At 38.3% G+C, this 18,590-nt stretch overlaps 1 protein-coding gene across 14 annotated transcripts in view; it reads left to right on the top strand.

Moving 5' to 3' along the window:
• The window catches only part of hspg2 (heparan sulfate proteoglycan 2), a 187,726-nt gene that overhangs the window by 47,960 nt on the left and 121,176 nt on the right, over positions 1-18,590 (top strand). For all 14 annotated transcript variants that reach the window (XM_038287348.1, XM_038287355.1, XM_038287354.1 and 11 more), the window contains exons 2-3: positions 15,340-15,469; positions 15,722-15,772. In XM_038287348.1, the coding sequence (XP_038143276.1) occupies positions 15,340-15,469; positions 15,722-15,772 (181 nt within the window). The remainder of the gene's footprint in view (positions 1-15,339; positions 15,470-15,721; positions 15,773-18,590) is intronic.

Genomic DNA, 18,590 nt, shown 5'->3' with positions numbered 1-18,590 from the left:
GCTACTGACAACTAATCCCACCTGTCGTCTAGCTATGTGACTTGACAATGCCTGCACATTCTTTGTTCATTATTCAGACCAATGTAAAAAGCTATACCATCCCTCAATAGGACAAAGTATTTTCAATAGCAATATACTTTATTTTAAAATGGATCACAAATGTATTACTTCATGTTTTTTTCAGATCTTGAGGCAGGTTGCTTGCAGCGTGATCACTTACCCATTCCTACGTACATAAAGCTGGAAGAGAGGATGTGATGTAATAACAGCATATTTCAGCAGAAGAAGGGGAAAAATAAGGGGAGAGCACTAATCTGGGGACGAAAGACTGAAAATGTCTTGTGGTTCTTGCAGCTACATCTGAACACCAAAATAGAAACTAAAATCCCAATGAGATCCATTTTCTTCCTGCTCGGTAAAATACCGGAGAAATACTCCTACAAAAATAAACCCAACTGTTTGACTAAGTCTTACAATCTCTGTCAAAAAGCAAACAGGTTCAACTGAAAGTGTGAATTTTCTCCCTTTTACTGACCGGCGGACTGATTCCTTGACCAGGCCAGCAGCGTAAGAGATTGACAAGATAAAGCCACATTGTGGCTTACAACATCCTTGACCCCACACCCTCACTGTTTGCCTTAGCAGCTTGAACAAACATTCCAGATTGATTTTGTTGGACCCCTGATGTTTTCCCTGCTGTGACATGACAATCCTTGTTCTCTTTCAACATTCCTCAGATGTTCATCCCTTTTGTTCTGTTTAAATTGGTAAAAGTGTTCCTAACTGTTACAGGTTGAAAAATGTCTTTGCATCACTGTGAAGATCTGCTTGATGAATTAGCCTCACTTTAGCACTTACTTAAAGTAGGAGAAATTGCCATTGAATCATGGTCCCTGTTTTTCATGCACAATCTCAGTTTTATCTTTATTGTCGAGGCGGTTCTTGGTATCGGTGTCAGATGAATGTTAAACAGGTTTAGTTCCTGTATCTATCTAGCAGCTCTAACGAGAAGGAAAGCAGACCTTGTAAGTGACACAGCAGGCCTTTAGCAGAGTCTTTCTGTTATAAATAAACAAGAGAGTGCTGGAAACGCGGGAGCAGCTCTGCCCCTCCAGGCCGTCGCAGGTCTCATCACCTCGGCTGTCAGCTGTCGTCTCGGGGAATTGGAACCGGCCCTCCCACTCCCCTCCTCACACTTCTGTTACTGGAAACTCACACACTGACACTATTTTCAGACTAAATTATTCTCACTGTGTTTATGTTTGTTGGGAAATACAGTTCAGATAGGGAAAATCTGGACTAGTACAGCAATGTTTCCTGCAACATTTTTTACAATAAAACAAATCGTTCTTTTGCGTCAACCACAGTGCCCGACTGAAAAAGAGACACAATAGCTTCTCTCTTGGCTTAAAGTGGTCTGAAAACTATGTGGTTCTGAATGGGCTTAAAGTGCTTGCAGTCCTTAATACCTGCATGTGTAAAAAGGAGGGAGATTCCTGAGCTTTTTGTTAGCTGGTGGTGGGGGGGCTTAAGATTTCACCAATGGAAGGCTTGTGGCTGAAGGTTTAGGTGGTTTGTGTGGAGTCCCGCTGGGGGCCCCTGTTTAGCTGACAAAAAAAAAGTTGGTGTTTCTGTGGCTGTCAGTTTGCCCCCACACTTTGAGAATGTGGTCACACACCATTATCCTGCCCACAGAACAAATACATTAAGCATTGCCTTCTAACTGCACTTTAAAGGTTCTTGAGGAACGCAATAGTGTTATTAACTGATTATAAAAGCAGGTTAAAAAAAATGGGCGCCCTGTTTTTCTTTAGACCATATGGGTTCCTTTTCATTTTGCAATTCTTTAAGCTGGAAAGGTGCCATTGCAGATCCTGTTACAGTGAGATTCAGGGTCAGGTGTCTTGTTTCATAGCCAGCTTACGACCACTGCTCGCTGTCTGGTCACCCTGTCGCCAGCTTGTGACATTTGACCTGAAATGCATTACAGTGACTCACCCGCAGTTTGAAAGTTATAGGCCCCCCCCAAAAAATTTTTTTTTTGGTGTTTTTTGTTTTTGACCTACATTGATTGTTCAATGAAACTTTATTAATGGAATAAATTTAAGTAGTTTATTAAGCAGTATTATTACCATCTCAGTGTATTTTATTGAGATTTTATGTCACTGACCTAGTAGGCTCAACTGTGAAGAAGATCAAAAATGAAAGACATGGTTTTGACTAAAAATAACATTAGCATTGACTAAAAAACACAAAATATGTGCATTTGTGTTCAACATCCCTCTGTCCCCTTTTTCTGAATTTACAGCTGCAGTTATTTTGGGGTTTCGTTTGGGGAGAAATAAATATTTGCCTCAATAGTTTTTTTTATTTCTTTTTTTTTTTAATATATAAAATATCTTAAGCTTGATCATGTTGGACGAGAAACATCTGCTAACAAAAATTCCTAAATAGATCTGAACTTTATGCCATTCCAGCATATAGATAGGTTTCAAACTCAATTGTGTATAATCTTTATATCTATTACATTTACCTGTTCCTCTCTGACCAACTTTTTATTTGATGTCTCAAAAAAACATCCCCATAACATATTGCTGCTAACACTATGCTTCAATTTCTTGATATGCATTTAGATTGATGTGCAGCATTAGTGTAGTAGCACAGCAGTTACATCTCAGCTTTATCTAACAAGCGATCTTCATCAAAAATTGACATTTTTTGGACTCCATGATGAATGCACCCCTCTTTATTTATGAAAAAACAAAAAGATATCATAGTCATATAGAGCATGAATTAATCATCTATGTGCAAACAATTCTACCAAATATTGTTTCCAAGCATTTATGAAAGTGGTCATATTGCAATGATGATTCAATATATCGGACAACTCTAAATGTGGAGAAATGTGCACTGTACACACAGGTCTGCACATGCCACATGCTTGTTTTTACAACATTATGTTTTGTATAAAGAGAAGTGAGTGTGTCAGAGCTTTGTGGTTGATGCTTACCAACCAGAAGCCTCACATAAAGCTAAGAGACGGCAGATCACCAAGGTGTGACAGAAACCTTGTTTTTTTGTGTGGAAAAAGCTTTTCCTTTGGCAGGAGTGAGTGAGATTCATGGTTTTAGTTTTATACACAATGAAAATAAATAATAAAGAAATCAAGTCTTAGCCTGCTATTGGAAGAAAAAGAGAAAAGTTTTTGTTTACTGCAGTAGAAATTGTGCACTGCAAAACTATACAGGGATGCATTCTGCCAAACAACTTTTTAAATGAAAATTTATTTGAAAATATCATATGATCTGTTAATAATGTTAGATTTAGACAATATATTTTTTAAAGAAGAGAATTAGTTGACTATAGAGTGTTTTTCCATCCATTACTGTTGCCAGCAAATAACTCTTGTAGATATAATATGAAGAGAAATGCAATCCAGAAATTGAAAACTTCTTTATCAGAAAATTTTTTTTGAGTGTGATGTTGTTGTTTTGTCACATTTTATTTTTTCCACATTTTCAAAAAAAAAAAAAAATATATATTTTAGATTATTTATTTTGTTCAAATTTCTCTTTTTCAAATTGAGTTTTATAGTGAGTGAGCAGCAAAGACGCATTTATATAGGTCTGCATGAACAATATATTTATTGATGAAGAAAAAAATGGTATCAGGCTTGAAGTGAAAAGAATGTAATCTCTGTAATCTATCAGAAAGAGAAATAAGAAAAATAAAATTTTTTAAATCTGTTACAAAGATAAAGAATAATTAATACTATTATAATATAAAATTTTTCATAAAATCTAAGGAAGCAGCAAAGCTACTTTAAAACATTTTTGAGTTAAAGTTTAATTTCTGGATTACATTTTATTTATTTATTTTTTATTTACAAAACATGTTTTTCTCTTGCAACAGTAATGGTACAAAATTCGCCTAATACTGAACTAATACCAAAGTGGCATCAAAAATGCTCCATGTGAGTTTTTTTTTAAGAGTAAAAGTTTCACAATTTTTAATCTTTATTTTAACAAGTTTCTGTTCAGGGATAATTCATCCCTTCCAAGTCTCACCACTCTAGTTTGCCAAATCGAGCCCTAATCCCAAACATCCTTCATTTTAATAGCAGAGATGTCATCTAACTAGGGGTGGGCATGAATTGTAATGTTTATCATGATACATTTATAGCCATGATAACAATTTTGATTTATCATCTAAACAATAAATCAGAGATGATTAAAAAAACTGATACATTGTAAAATTTATTTGTCATATTTTTATTTATTTTTTCATTGTGGCATTGGCAAGAAAAAAGAATGTGGAATGTGCAGTGATATAAACTGCTACTCTTGATGTAACTGATGTCCTGAAGAAGCGTATTTTAAAATTGTATATTTGTTTAAGGATAGTGTTTGTGATTGTGAGACTATAATTGCAATCACAATGATACAGTTATCTAAGAATGAATTCAAAGAATTCATGAAGTTGGTTTTTATTGTCAATTTTATCGTTATCATGATAAGTAACACAAAATACCATGATTTGTAAAGAGTTTAAGGCTTATCACCATATCGCCCAGTCCTACATCAAACTGTTTGTGCTAGAGAGTGGTCACTGTAAAACAGGATTATACCTAAAATTTAAAACGGAGAAAAAAAAATAGTAGAGATTACCGGTACACTCTAAATTGCCTTTAGCATATTAGTTTAAGGTTTGGCATATTAGCGCCGGGGCTACGCAGTAGAGCAGTTGTAATGTTGCATGTTTTCTTGTGTTTGGGTTAAGACCGCTTAGCCTGACATAGTCCTACTCAATTCTAGTCCGAATATGAGTCTGATACTGCTCCATAGAGCTGTAATTATGGGGCGTGTTTCGAACGAACCAGGAAAAAAAATGCCTCTGCACTCAATTGGATAGACCTACAACCAATAAGAGCAACAGAGTGCGTGACGGATGTTAAGCGATGCATAGTTGTTGTCAACAAAAATCAAAGCATGCAGTTGCACGCCTAGAAGAAGAAGATGAGCCTTGATCGCGTTTCTCTGTTCCTCTTTTAAAATTAATTTGCTGTCGATATCTTCTAGAACCATTATCTTCTAGAACAGACCTAATAACAGAATCTACACACCTCAACTCTCCAGCGGCAGCCATTGTTGTTGTCACCCAAGTGCGCTTTCGTGAGGTGGTTGATTACGTTACTGTTGATCATCTGTCCATCATCGTATAAAGCCTGACAATTTCATTGGCCCGCCAGATATTGTGCGAGCATACTCGCGCTACTATTGAGCAATGCCAGACCGAACTTGCCGACCTCGACCGTTGTGGGCGGGACTAAGTTCGGAATGGCACCCAGGCTAAAGACCGCTAGAAAGGGGCGCCAAAATACCTGTGATCCGGCAAGAATAAAGTAGGTATTTCTTAGAGATGCACCGGTTGAATGACCAGGGCTGGGCGATAATTCAATAACGATATATATCGATCGATAGACGTGTGGCGCAATAGCAAAAAAGAGGGTCGATAAAAGTTCGATAAAGAAACGCAGTTTTCCTTCCTTCTCATTGTAGCCTATCATGTAGGTTTATGCTAGTCACTACTTCCTCCCAACCAATCACAATCGTGGACCCAGGCACGCCATCACCAAGCGCCGCCCTCTCAAACCACAACACAGAGCACATGGAGAGGCGGAGGAAATTGTTCCAAAGAAGGGTTTTTGTAGTTCGCCAGTTTGGCAGTATTTCTGTTATGGCAATCGGACAAAAAAACAAACCACAGTCATCTGTAAAATTTGTAGGGAACCAGTGAAAACGAAGTCTGATAACACAACCAACTTAATTTTTTTTATCATCTCAGCCGCTCACACCCGCACGCGTACGAGTTGTGTAGGCCCCGGCACGGCTCTGCATCGCCTCCGAGGAATCTTCGTGAATTTCGGGAAAATATATATATATTTTCAGTTCTGGGCAGTTTCCCACGTAGTTCTTAGCCTGACGTAGTCCTACTCAATTCTAGTCAGAATATGAGTCTGATACTGCTCCATAGAGCTGTGATTATGGGTGTGTTTCGAATGAACCAGGAAAAAAAATGCCTCTGCACTCAATTGGATAGACCTACAACCAATAAGAGCAACGCAGTGCGTGACGTATGTTAAGCGATGCATAGTTGTTGTCAACAAAAATCAAAGCGTGCAGTTGCACGCCTAGAATAGGAAGATGAGCCTTGATCGCGTTTCTCTGTTCCTCTTTTAAAATTAATTTGCTGTCGATATCTTCTAGAACAGACCTAATAGCAGAATCCACTCACCTCAACTCTCCGGCGGCAGCCATTGTTGTTGTCACCCAAGCGCGCTTTGGTCACGTGGTTGATTACGTTACTGTTGATCTTCTGTCCATCATCGTATAAAGCTCGCCCTGACAATTTGATTGGATCGCCAGAGGGTGGGCGATCATACTCGCACTACTATGGAGCAGAGCCAGACCGAACTTCCCGACCTCAAACCTTGTGGGCGGGACTAAGTTCGGAATGGCACCCAGGCTACGTAGTTCTAACAATTGAGAGAAAAATGCTTAGGGGCCAGCAACTTCAAAGTAATAACTCAGGTTAAAGCAGGAAAGAAGAATGCAGAGGGGGGGTTGTTATATTTATTTTAGTCACTTTTTTGGTCACTTTAGTTTATTCATTGTCAGTATTTAATAACATAACTCAGGTCTCTTAAGTTATTTTTCTTTAAAACAATTCTGTTATGGTTAAAAAAGTTGGTTAAATGAATATTTAATTGGAAGTCTGTGTTTGTGTTTTTTAATAAAATTAAATCATTTAGCAATATCATAAAATGTCCAGGCAGAGCTGCACATAAAATTTGGTTTCAAATCTTTTCAATAATTATCGATATCGATCAATATGCATTTTTTTTATCGATAAGCTTTTTTTCTATATCGTCCAGCGCTATGAATGACAACTGATCGAAATCTGCCAATAGTGTCCTATCGCTATGAATCAAAGTTCTAAAAGTAGATCAAAGCAGGCCAGCGTATACATATAAGCTGCCTTCAAGTTAATATTTGTGTATATATATATATATATATATATATATATATATATATATATATATATGTGGTCATGCATATGGGGTTTTTAGGCAATGTGAAAGGAAAGTTCTAGACAGTGCCCCATTCAGTGCTTCTTCCCTGTAGAAAACCAAGCTCATTGTGAAATGCTTGGTGTGGCTACTGTGTGGGAAAGTGAATAAATGTCAAGGGGGCAGATGGCCAGGCAGGCACTCAAAGCATGTGCTAAAAAATTTGGATTTTCCTTCACTTGGCTTGGCTTAACTCTCCAAGTCCAGTCTTCCGGAAAATACCCAGGGTGTCTGTGGTACCCCCAGATTTAGTCATGGAACACTTTGAGAAGACAAATGGAGTCAATGTCAAAAAACAGTCCATCTTCCATGTTCAGCCACTTTCGATTACGCTTTTTGTAGACACGCCAAAGAGCAGAAGAGAGCAAAAGGGCCCTAACTCAAAGAGCATTTTCTCCAGAACAGCCTCAGGCGTCCAAAGTGGCAGTTTTCAGTTAAAAACTGCTCTAACAGATTTTCCACACTTATTCACATAGTTTCCATGCTGCGAAAGTCTTTCACTTTTCTACCTGGATTTCCAAAACAAACCTTCTGTCTTTTACTTTCCTTTTTTTTTTTTATTAACCACAACATAAACCACACAGGGAAAAACAATCCAATGAATGGAGATCATCCAATGTTTTATTAGGACCAAAAAATATTATGGTGTTGTTGTATATACTGTCGGGTAAAAATCCAGGATTCAAATCCCCTCTCCTTGCGCATCCCAAATGTGCGCTGTTGCACAGTGAGCTAATTTTTTAAGAAACCAGTTGGAGATGATAAAAGCTTTGTTATATGGCAATAAAACATTTAACACCATTGCGACCTACCTGAACTGTTAGTGTAGGGATGAATGGATCCCTGTTTTTATTTTGTTTGTAACATTCTGCAACTTGAGTCGAGAATAGCCAGACCAGGCAACATTCATTTAACGTTTCCTGTTCCTGGCTGATAGTGGACCTGGGTGCACTATCAGCCAGTTTAGGTAAACACCTAAACAGTTTAGGTAAACACCTAAACAGGTGTCTTTCCATCATCTCTTTTCAGATGCCATCAGTGCATTTAAATCCACCCAAAAGGCGGCTAAGTTTTTTCCCCTGACCATTCTCTGAACTCCTGAGAAATGGTGTGACTGTGGAAATGGAAATAGATCAGCCCGTTTGGTACCATTCCGCGTTTCAAAACACTTGAATCTCTCTTATTCCTCATTCTGTTCCCAATTTGAACTTGCCTTAACACAGTAAGGGTTTACACCAACTGATTAATGGACTTTTTATGTTCAAAGGTAATTTACCTGGTATATCTATTAACAAAGGGGCTTGTGAGCATTTATACCTTATACTGTTGTTGTGAATGTATCTCTCTCTATATATACAGATAGTTAACATGATTGCTGTGTAGTGTTGGAGCTGATTGACTGAGTCTCAGTCAACTCTGTACTAAAAGACTATGTATACAGCTGCTATTCATATTCTTTACTGCTGTTAGCATTCTGTTCCTGTTTAACACATACTACTGCTTCCAATTCAGGCACATATTGTTAGAATGGTCACTGAACAATGGGAGGTCTAGACTGTATTTATTTTAGAATATATATATATATATATTTTTTTTTTTATCTGTCTTTTTATTAAACGGGTTCTGTATTTAACAACAATTGCAGCAGTTTTAGTAAATATATTTTCCCTGACCTTAATCTAATTTAACAATTCGACTGGGACCCGGCTAGATACAATGAATAGACGATAAATAAAGATGTCAAAATAAAATAGACATATTAATAAAATAAAAATAAAAAATAAGCAACATGATCCTCTTTAATGCTTTCAAAATAAGTTAAAATTGATTAAGGTATCATAAATGTGCATACAATCGAGCCTTTCTGTATGTATCGTATGTTTTTTTTCTTCATATTTAACATAAAACATGACATCTTAAAGTCAATGCCCAGTAGGCACGTGACTCCTACCATTTTAGTCAAATTGTTCTCTGGGCCAAAAGAGTGCAGAAGGTTTGAAGGCATTTTATGTTAAACACAAGCATGTTTTAATTAAAACACATCTGCATTTCGCATCCATAAGATGTTCGAAAGGCGCATAGAAAGTAGTTTAGTTATAAAGCAAATGGTTGAATTACGACTTTATAGAAGGCAGTTAAATGTAGATTAGAGAGAAAGGTGTTACAACAATGTAAGGGCATTTGAAATGCCATATATTTGGACAAACCTAACACATTTGTATATGTGTCAAAAAAGTAGACCGTTGTCTTCACTGGTCACAAGTGGAATCAAACTTATCCCTAATTTAATTAAATCTGGTTTTAGCATTATCCACCTTGAACTGGATAGATGTGTTAAGTAATTAAGAGTATATTCCATCAGTTATCTTCTAAAAGGTTTTATCTGAAATTTAACATATCTTTCCCATTTTTCCTTTAGCAACTGTGGTGTAACTTAACTCATAATAAAACCCTTATTCACGATCAAATATGTAATCTAAAATAGATAAAGATGGAAGCCATCAGTCTTCAAGGCAATAAAGTTCCTGAGGTTTAAATACCTGACGTGAGAGCAGAGAGGAATCTTAGCCACCAAATGTTCAAATGAACCAAAACATTTTCACAGAAAAGCTCCTTCATCAATGTTATTCCAGATCTAACCCATATGTTGAAGGTCTTGTCCATGAGTGATTGCAAAAACATACAGTGTGTAGGAGGGGATGCGATAAAAGACAACTCAGACAATTTTAAGTGTCTTCAATACTGATACATTTGAGTGAATGAATAACAATTTGATTTGTGGTGAAGCTGGAGGTGGTTTTGCTAAATTTAGCACATGACAAAGACAGCAATGAAGAATGTTTCACTTATACCTTTTCTAGTGTTACCAGTAATGGTAGACTGGTGTGACCTTTTATCCAGTATAGCATTGAAGACTTTGAAGTGCTAAGCACAATTCTAGGCTCTTCTAGGTTTTTTTGTTCCTTTCAGATAAAAAAAGAAATAAAATAACTTATATTATTCAAGAAAGATTTGGTCAGAAATATTGGAAAACACTGAATAAGAGAAAAGAACTTGGGAAATGCTTTTATTTTTATATTTGTTCTACAGTAGTAGCCATTCAAAATGTCCCCACTTTCCTTGATGGGCGGGCCCCTACAACTCCTTTATAAACATCAATACTTCAGTGAAATACTATTCAAATACTATTCAGTGAAAGGGAGGAGTCAGAGTAAACAATATGCAAGAGGGGGTCACTCCAGTGGCTGGAAGTTGGAGGGATATTGCTGGGAGTTTCAGGGAAGTGGGCTGCCATTCGGTTGGGAAGGGCCATTTTGAATGGCTGCTACTGTACATCCAAAAGAGGTAAAAACTCCATGATGATAAAGAAATGATGATTTGATTTGTATATTTCCCTGTGGGCCTATGCAACTCTGTCTCAGATACCCAGATATCCAAACTTATGTAGCTTATTTTGAACAGGGCATAAGTAAGTATACAAAATACTCCCTGCTGTTCTTTATAGTTATTTCCTGGCACTTCCCAAAACCCACCTTACATCCAGATATTGTTTCAAGAGTCAAAAGTGTTAGATTATTTAACATATTCCAATGCCTGTATTTAAAGCAAATCATTTTTTTTTTTTTTTATCAGGGGTCTGCGAGGGGAAATATCTTCTCTTTCATTGTATATGTATATGGCTATAATGCTCTTCAGTGGGGAAAAAGATGAGCTTCTGTTCATGCCATCACCATCATGCTGTTAAAAGAGAGCATTGTGTGTGTGGAAATTCAAAAAGTTGAGTGCAGTCCAGTGTCTCTGCTTATGTGACACATCGGCTCTGCCTCCAAGATGTTTTTCACAGATTGTCCTTGCAGCTGTATCAGAGGGTTTATGAGCAAAGTGGGCGATATGGAGGCCCCTGAAGGATTCTTGTCACGCCTCCGTTGACAGGATTTGAATGTCCCCGAAATGTTGCCAGAGTGGGATTGTCTATGTGTAATAGTGTCTGGCTTACAAATGTATTAGTGAAATGGCCTAAATCTATTATGGGTGTTTGATTTGAATAATCCTGATAGCAGATGGTCTGTTTCTGTGCTCATTTCAAGCATTAGAGGCTAAAACTGTTCCCACGCTTCTGATTCTGCTAGTTCCTAGAAATCTCAGCTTAGACGGAAGATAAACGAACCGCTGGATGTAAACCTGGATGGCTATTCTCCAATCTAATAAAAAAATTGTTAAAAAGCCATTTGGGTTTAATCTAAAGTATTTTTTTACATAAATTATGTATATCTGCTTCTTTGTTTTTCAGAATGTACCTCTAAAATCATTTCAATCAATCTATCCAAATAAGTTAAGTTAATAAACTAATTACTTTTCAGTACTTGACATGTCACAATCAACTCTATGTGGTCTGACTCATTCCAGAAAGTTTAGCTTATATTTTATTTACAGGAACCATGTACATTAAGGGACATTGCTGTAAATGCAGCAGATGTTTTGACTAGACACTTCCTAAGTAACTAGTTGAATTTCTAACTGTAGGAATGTGTGTCGGACATGCAAGTTCTTGCACCTGCATGTCTTTAAGGTTGTATTCTCAGTTGGCCTTCGTTCCACTGCAGATGAGCTGCTAGTTGAGCTGTGGGCTGGTAAAGTCCGCGTGGGGTTGAGTTCAAACAGTTACTGAGAGCTCTTTATCTTTACTGACAGATAACTTTAACACCACAGGCGTGACTTGCCCCCACAAGACTTGGAGTAAAGGTCAAACTTGTATCTGAACTTGAGTGGAGCAGCAAAGTGAGGAATGTTAGCTTTAAGATTTGGAGCGCAAATATCGACTCCCCCATCATTGTCGGTTTGTGCCCAGATGGCATCCAGCATGTCCAGATCATAGCTCATCCCAAGGGAGCGGGAAGCAGGAGATGATCACACCAATGCTTGTCTGGCCGGCACAACTGAAAAGAATTTGTTTAGTCAGCGGTTTCCTTTCGCCAATGGACCGGGAGTGTTGTTGTACGGGTGTTCACTCAGGGGAGAGAGGATTTGGGGGGGATAGGTTGAGTTATTTATTAGCCGGAGCTGTATAAATGGGAAAACTTCCATGAAAGAGTATGGTGGAAATAGGAACTGGCAGCTCATGCCAACTGGAAATGCTTGGGGTGGCATTCTGCCCGGGTCTTATCGAAACGAGAATGTTGGCCGTCTGGGCGTTAAGATGGTGAGAGCTGTGCTCAGGTCAGGCGGCACAGTGAACTTTATCAAGATGATCAGATATGAGAGTGGCTGGCTGAGCTTTGTGCCTACTCATGAATGTCTGGTATTTTATACCACAGGATGTTTTTTCTCATTGCTTAACTAATTGTTTGTGATTAATTGTTTGTATACCATTTATTTTCAAACAATAAAAAGAAATCAACATTTGTTGAGGCGGTTCTTTGAGTTGTTTTATGAGGTGCAGAGATGGCCAGTTTTAGCAATAAGCAAGATAAAGGAATGTCTCCTAAATATGTTTGTTTGCCCCTAAGAGAGTTGATGGCCAGAATGCGGGATAGTTTACCTCCATTTGTGATGTTTGGTTTAGTCTAGTGCTTTAAGAGACCAATCAAGTGGTGGATGTTCAGTCTTACAGATCTATGTGATTACAAAATGTTTTATAGTAAACAAACAGAGTAAGTTGCAGGATTACTATCTTTCTGTTTTTGCTTTTTTTCCATGCCAAGGCAGTATTATTTTTTAAGCATTTTAGTCAAACATCTTAAAGCTCCAGTCAAACTATTCCTGCTGTGCTTAACGACAAGCATTGTCGAATATACTACTATTATCTCCAGCTCTTAAATTAATATGGCTCTGTAATTTAGGCACAAAGGCATCCCTCATTAAAAATTACTTTCGACCAAAACTGCAGGACAAAAAAATTTAAAAAACTATATGTAAAATAAATAAGACTAGAAGCTAGTTATCTTTCAGTAAACGTTTTTGTATGATTTCCCCCCCCCCTGTTTTTTAAGTTTTGCATTGGAAGAGCTTGATGGATACAGCAAATTTTGAATGAACTGACTAAATTTTGCAATAAGTTCAGACTTAGTAAATTTTTAACTCGCATTACTGATTAGCTGTTTCTGCTAGCCCCCCCACCCCACTGCTGAAGGCAATATACAGGTGCTGGTCATAAAATTAGAATATCATGAAAAAGTAGATTGATTTCAGTAATTCCATTTAAAAAGTGAAACTTGTATATTATATTCATACATTACATACAAACTCATATATTTCAGATGTTTATTTTGTTTAATTTTGATGATTACAAATGACAACAAATGAAAATCTCAAATTCATCATATCAGAAAATTAGAATATTACTGAAGACCAATAAAAACAAAGGATTTATAGAAATGTTGGCCAACTGAAAAGTATGAACATGAAAAGTATGAGCATGTACAGCACTCAGTATTTAGTTGGGCCTCCTTTGGCCTGTATTACTGCAGCAATGCGGCGTGGCATGGAGTCGATCAGTCTGTGGCACTGCTCAGGTGTTATGATAGCCCAGGTTGCTCTAATAGTGGCTTTTAGCTCTTCTGAATTGTTGGGTCTGGTGTATTGCATCTTCTTCTTCACAATACCCCATAGATTTTCTATGGGGTTAAGGTCAGGAGAGTTTGCTGGCCAATTAAGAACAGGGATACCATGGTCCTTCAACCAGGTACTGGTAGCTTTGGCACTGTGTGCAGGTGCCAAGTCCTGTTGGAAAATGAAATCTGCATCTCCAAAAAGTTGGTCAGCTGCAGGAAGCATGAAGTGCTCTAAAACTTCCTGGTATGTGGCTGCGTTGACCCTGGACCTCAGAAAACACAATGGACCAACACCAGCAGATGACATGGCACCCCAAACCATCACTGACTGTGGAAACTTTACACTGGACTTCAAGCAACGTGGATGAAGTGCCTCTCTTCTTTTCCTCCAGACTCTGGGACCTTGATTTCCAAAGGAAATGCAAAATTTACTTTCATCAGAGAACATGACTTTGGACCACTCACCAGCAGTCCAGTCCTGTTTCTCTTTAGCCCAGGCAAGACGCTTCTGACGCTGTCTGTGGTTCAAGAGTGGCTTGACACAAGGAATGCGACAGCAGAAACCCATGTCTTTCATACGTCTGTGTGTGGTGGTTCTTGAAGCACTCACTCCAGCTGCAGTCCACTCTTTGTGAATCTCCCCCACATTTTTGAAGGGGTTTTGTTTCACAATCCTCTCCAGGGTGCGGTTATCTCTCTTGCTTGTACACTTTTTTCGACCACATCTTTTCCTTCCCTTCGCCTCTCTATTAATGTGCTTGGACACTGAGCTCTGTGAACAGCCAGCCTCTTTAGCGATGACCTTTTGTGTCTTGCCCTCCTTGTGCAAGGTGTCGATGGTCGTCTTTTGGACAACTGTCAAGTCAGCAGTCTTCCCCATGATTGTGTAGCCTATAGAACTAGACTGAAAGACCATTTAAAGGCTTTTGCAGGTGGTTTGAGTTAATTAGCTGATTAGAGTGTGGCACCAGGGGCCATCAATTTTGAACCTTTTCACAATATTCTAATTTTCTGATATGATGAATTTGAGATTTTCATTTGTTGTCATTTGTAATCATCAAAATTAAACAAAATAAACATCTGAAATATATGAGTTTGTATGTAATGTATGAATATAATATACAAGTTTCACTTTTTAAATGGAATTACTGAAATCAATCTACTTTTTCATGATATTCTAATTTTATGACCAGCACCTGTAATGCTATACCCAGACATACTCTTCCTGATTACAAAATAATGATGCAGCGGTTAAGGGCTGGGCTTGGTTTTTCCGAAATCTTGTGAAGTAGAAAGGATCTCAGATTTGTGTCAATGCAGCTGCTTGCTTTGGCTTTGTTTCTGTTCACATATGGGCCATCACAATCAACACTGAACATCTGTTGCTTGATTCCACACGGAGATGGGAAAAAGACAAAGCAGAAAACTGGATAACATCTTGGTGCATGTCCACTGAGCAAGCTTGGATAACTTTTTGTTTACATGCAAATTCTTGAGGAAAACTCCAATTGATAATAGATGGTTAAAGTAAACACGTCACAATGCCCTATTTCCTGTCTCCGCTTTTGTTTTTCCCTCCAGCCGCTCTGAGCCCATACTGGGCGTGACCTCTCTCTGTGTGGAGACTTCAACCCCAATAAATCTCTTTGTTTGTCTCAGGTGACTCAGGCCTCCAAGGTGTGGGGAGGGCTCACGCTTCCAGAAGATTTGGAGTCCAAAAAAGATATCCACGCATCTCCAAGTTTACTGGATGACGATGAGGACTTTGCAGCTGATGAAGGTTCAGGAGGTGGGCTCACTAAGGGGAAATTCACTGCAGTCTTGTTTTCAATATGCTGTTCTTAGTTAGCTCATCCCAAAATTAAATGAAAAACAATGAAATGTTGCTTTAGGAGTCACAAAGAAACATTTTAAGATTTGAATTCATGAAGAATGTTTTTCTCCTATGAAATGGCACATTTAAGTGAGCAAAATGTCTGTTTTTCTGTCATTTGGGTTAACCCATGACCTCATTCTTACACCTCTGCTTTGTCCTCTAAAGACCGACCCAGTGGAGAAGAGGATGGCAGCACTCCAGAACTTGATACCACAAGTAAGCGTCCACACAAGTGAACGGAAGGATTTCGTTTTTGTGTTGTAGATCAATTATCCTTTAAACACCCCTGCATCTGTGATTCTCATTCCTACATCATTCAGCCTGAGTGTGTGTTTCTCTGTGTATATGTGCGGGGGGGATCATGTTTTGGTAACAGAGTAGGTATTTTTTCTGATTTTACTGTTAAAGTGAGGAAAGTCAAATTTGCTTTTGCAAAAAATGATTGATGTACAAAAAATAAAAGGGTGATTGTCAGGGTTAGAGTATAAAAAATGGTTGAGATAGTCAATGGTCCTTACTTCATATTGCAAGAGGAGAATGTGGGTGCGTTTTTCTGAGTGCTGAATGATGAAACCTTCCTTTCTGCTGCACCTTCTCCTCCCTCGTTAGAGTCTGGCCATAACACGGGGCTCATGCTTTGTCTCTGAGACATGAACACCCCCCCTCTCCTCTTTTATCTCTTTAAGCTGAGCCAAAGGTGGCAGCAAAATAAAAGATCAAAACATAAAGTGCTGATGAAGTAAGGAGACTTTCTCAGAGCCCGTCTGTTTTCTAACTTGTCCACTCCTTTTCCCTCCTTCTTTTTGTTTGCCTTGGCCTAATGTGTTTATACATGAGAAGCCCTGACTTGGGAATGAACTCGCTCCAAAAAACTTTCAAAACCTTATTTATAATAAATCAATAATAATCATAATAAATCAAACACATGGTGAGAAATTAGATATTTCATCAAAGATAGATTTTAATATCATGCTTTTAAGTCCAGAATTAGATGCAGCTTACTAATGAAACAGTGTAATACAATGATTGGGCTATTGTGATTGGGCTACAGTGGACTGTAACTACAGTTCAACCCAGGAAGGGCAGTTGAAAGTTGATATTGTTCTACCTTTTATGTTTTATTTATCACTTCAATTTTTGGTTGGCAACATATTGTGAGGCTCAGAACAAGAGGACCCAGTATTCCAGGCAGAAAGACAGTTAGATTGAACAAAATGTTATGTGCAGAAAACAGCGACTGTGTCTAAGGCAGGAAGCTCCGGTCTTAAAGTTCAGTCCTAGCCCAGAGGATGAGGTAGGTTCCAGCCGGTTGGCTGCCAACAAGACACGCTGAGCGGTACCAAAGGGAAAACCAGGACAATGTCAGGAATCAGTTCCAGGTTTATTACACAGGCAGAATCCAGCAGGATCCTGGGGACAGGTCAGGCAAACAGTTCAGAACGGGGACAAGCAGGTTTAGAGGCAGAACAGGTCAGTATCAGACAATCAGAAACACTCAGGAACTCTCACCAAAGGCTGGAATAATCTGGCACTGATGACTGGCTGAAGGCTGGTTAAATAGAGGCTGAAACAGGTGGATCAGATGAAGGGTAATGAGAACTGGGTGGAGATAAGCAGGTGAATGAAATGAGTGATCAGGCCAGTCATTAGCGCCAAGATCATGACACATATTTAGGGAGAGATGGCAGAAAAATATTTTTAGCCTTCAGAATCTTTTTTTAACTTGAGTAAAAATATTTGTTTGCGTATTAATGTATCTGGGCACAAAATTTAGGATACTGAATCAGTTCTAAGATGTTCTAAGTTGTCCTTTGTTCTAAGATGACCTTTGCCTACAAAAGTCAACCCCTTTGGATGTGATCTGTTTTTAGAGAGAAGAATCATATCCATTTCTGTGATAAATGTGAAAATAGCAGTTATAATCCATTAAGAAGGAAATTGAATCAAAAGAAAATAAAAAACAAGCTATTCAGCACATATTACAAAAACATGGGCAATGGGAAAAAGTATTGCAGATGCTGGACCAGCTGAGCTCCAGTCACAGCCTTTCCTGACTCTAAATCTGTGAGATATTGCATAAAATTATGACTTTTTTGATGATGAATAAGACTTAACATCCAAAAGGATTCAATGTTCATACTCTCAGCCTGAATGAAACTAAATGACCCTGGAGGGTCATATACAGTATTTAAGAAAAAGGCCTGGTCAGTGGTCATTCCATACCTCCTTTTTCATTTCCTGGCACTTTAAGCTTTCAAAGCTGATTACATCATGGTGGTTTGATTGTTTTGTTAGCTGTACTGAAAGCTGACATCAGAATAGGGGCTCATAGCGTCATGTGCCTGGCTTTCAGAAACAGCTTTGCATTTAGGCCTTGCATAAATATGATCAGTTTAAGGAGCACAGGAAATTTTAGCCTGTCGTTAATGAGGAGGGTACTGACAGTATGTTAATGTAACAGATGAGAATGGTAAGGTGCATACTGTTTTTTGTCCTTCAGCAGGGGAAACAAACATCAACAGTGACAGAATAAGAGCTGCATCTTTCTTGTAGACTTACCTTTTTTTAAACATTTTTATTTTTTAGCATTTTGCAGTAAGCTGAGCTCACATTAATAGGTGATTTTCTCTGCTATTCTCAGATTGGCAGATAGTAGTGTAGATAGAAGTGAATGTACAAAGCATATTTATAGTTAACAAAGACATTTTCTGTGAATTTCTCTTAAATTATTGTAATTTCTGCCCAAATGTGATTAAAAGTTGTGTTATGATGACATAAAAAGAAGGTTGAGATGCAGGACGGATAAAAGTTCTTATCTCAAGGGTGATTTGCAGACTTTCATTCACTGCGCTATGATTGGAAGAGGCAGAATATTTCCATATATAGATCTGAGCTGCAAAAGTCCTGGGAAGGAAACTCAGCTTCCGGTGCTGAATGTGGAATAATTTGCTGAGCAGCTCTGTCCACGCTGCCCACCCAAACCTCTGCCTTCCTTCCTTTTGCAATCCTTTAAAACAGGAGCGGCTACGTCGGC

Source organism: Cyprinodon tularosa, unplaced genomic scaffold, assembly GCF_016077235.1.
Source record: "Cyprinodon tularosa strain WSP-4 unplaced genomic scaffold, ASM1607723v1 ctg239, whole genome shotgun sequence".
NCBI classification, from domain to species: Eukaryota; Metazoa; Chordata; class Actinopteri; order Cyprinodontiformes; family Cyprinodontidae; genus Cyprinodon; species Cyprinodon tularosa.
Note: the sequence above shows the minus strand (reverse complement) of the source record. Positions and strands in the feature narration are given on the sequence as shown.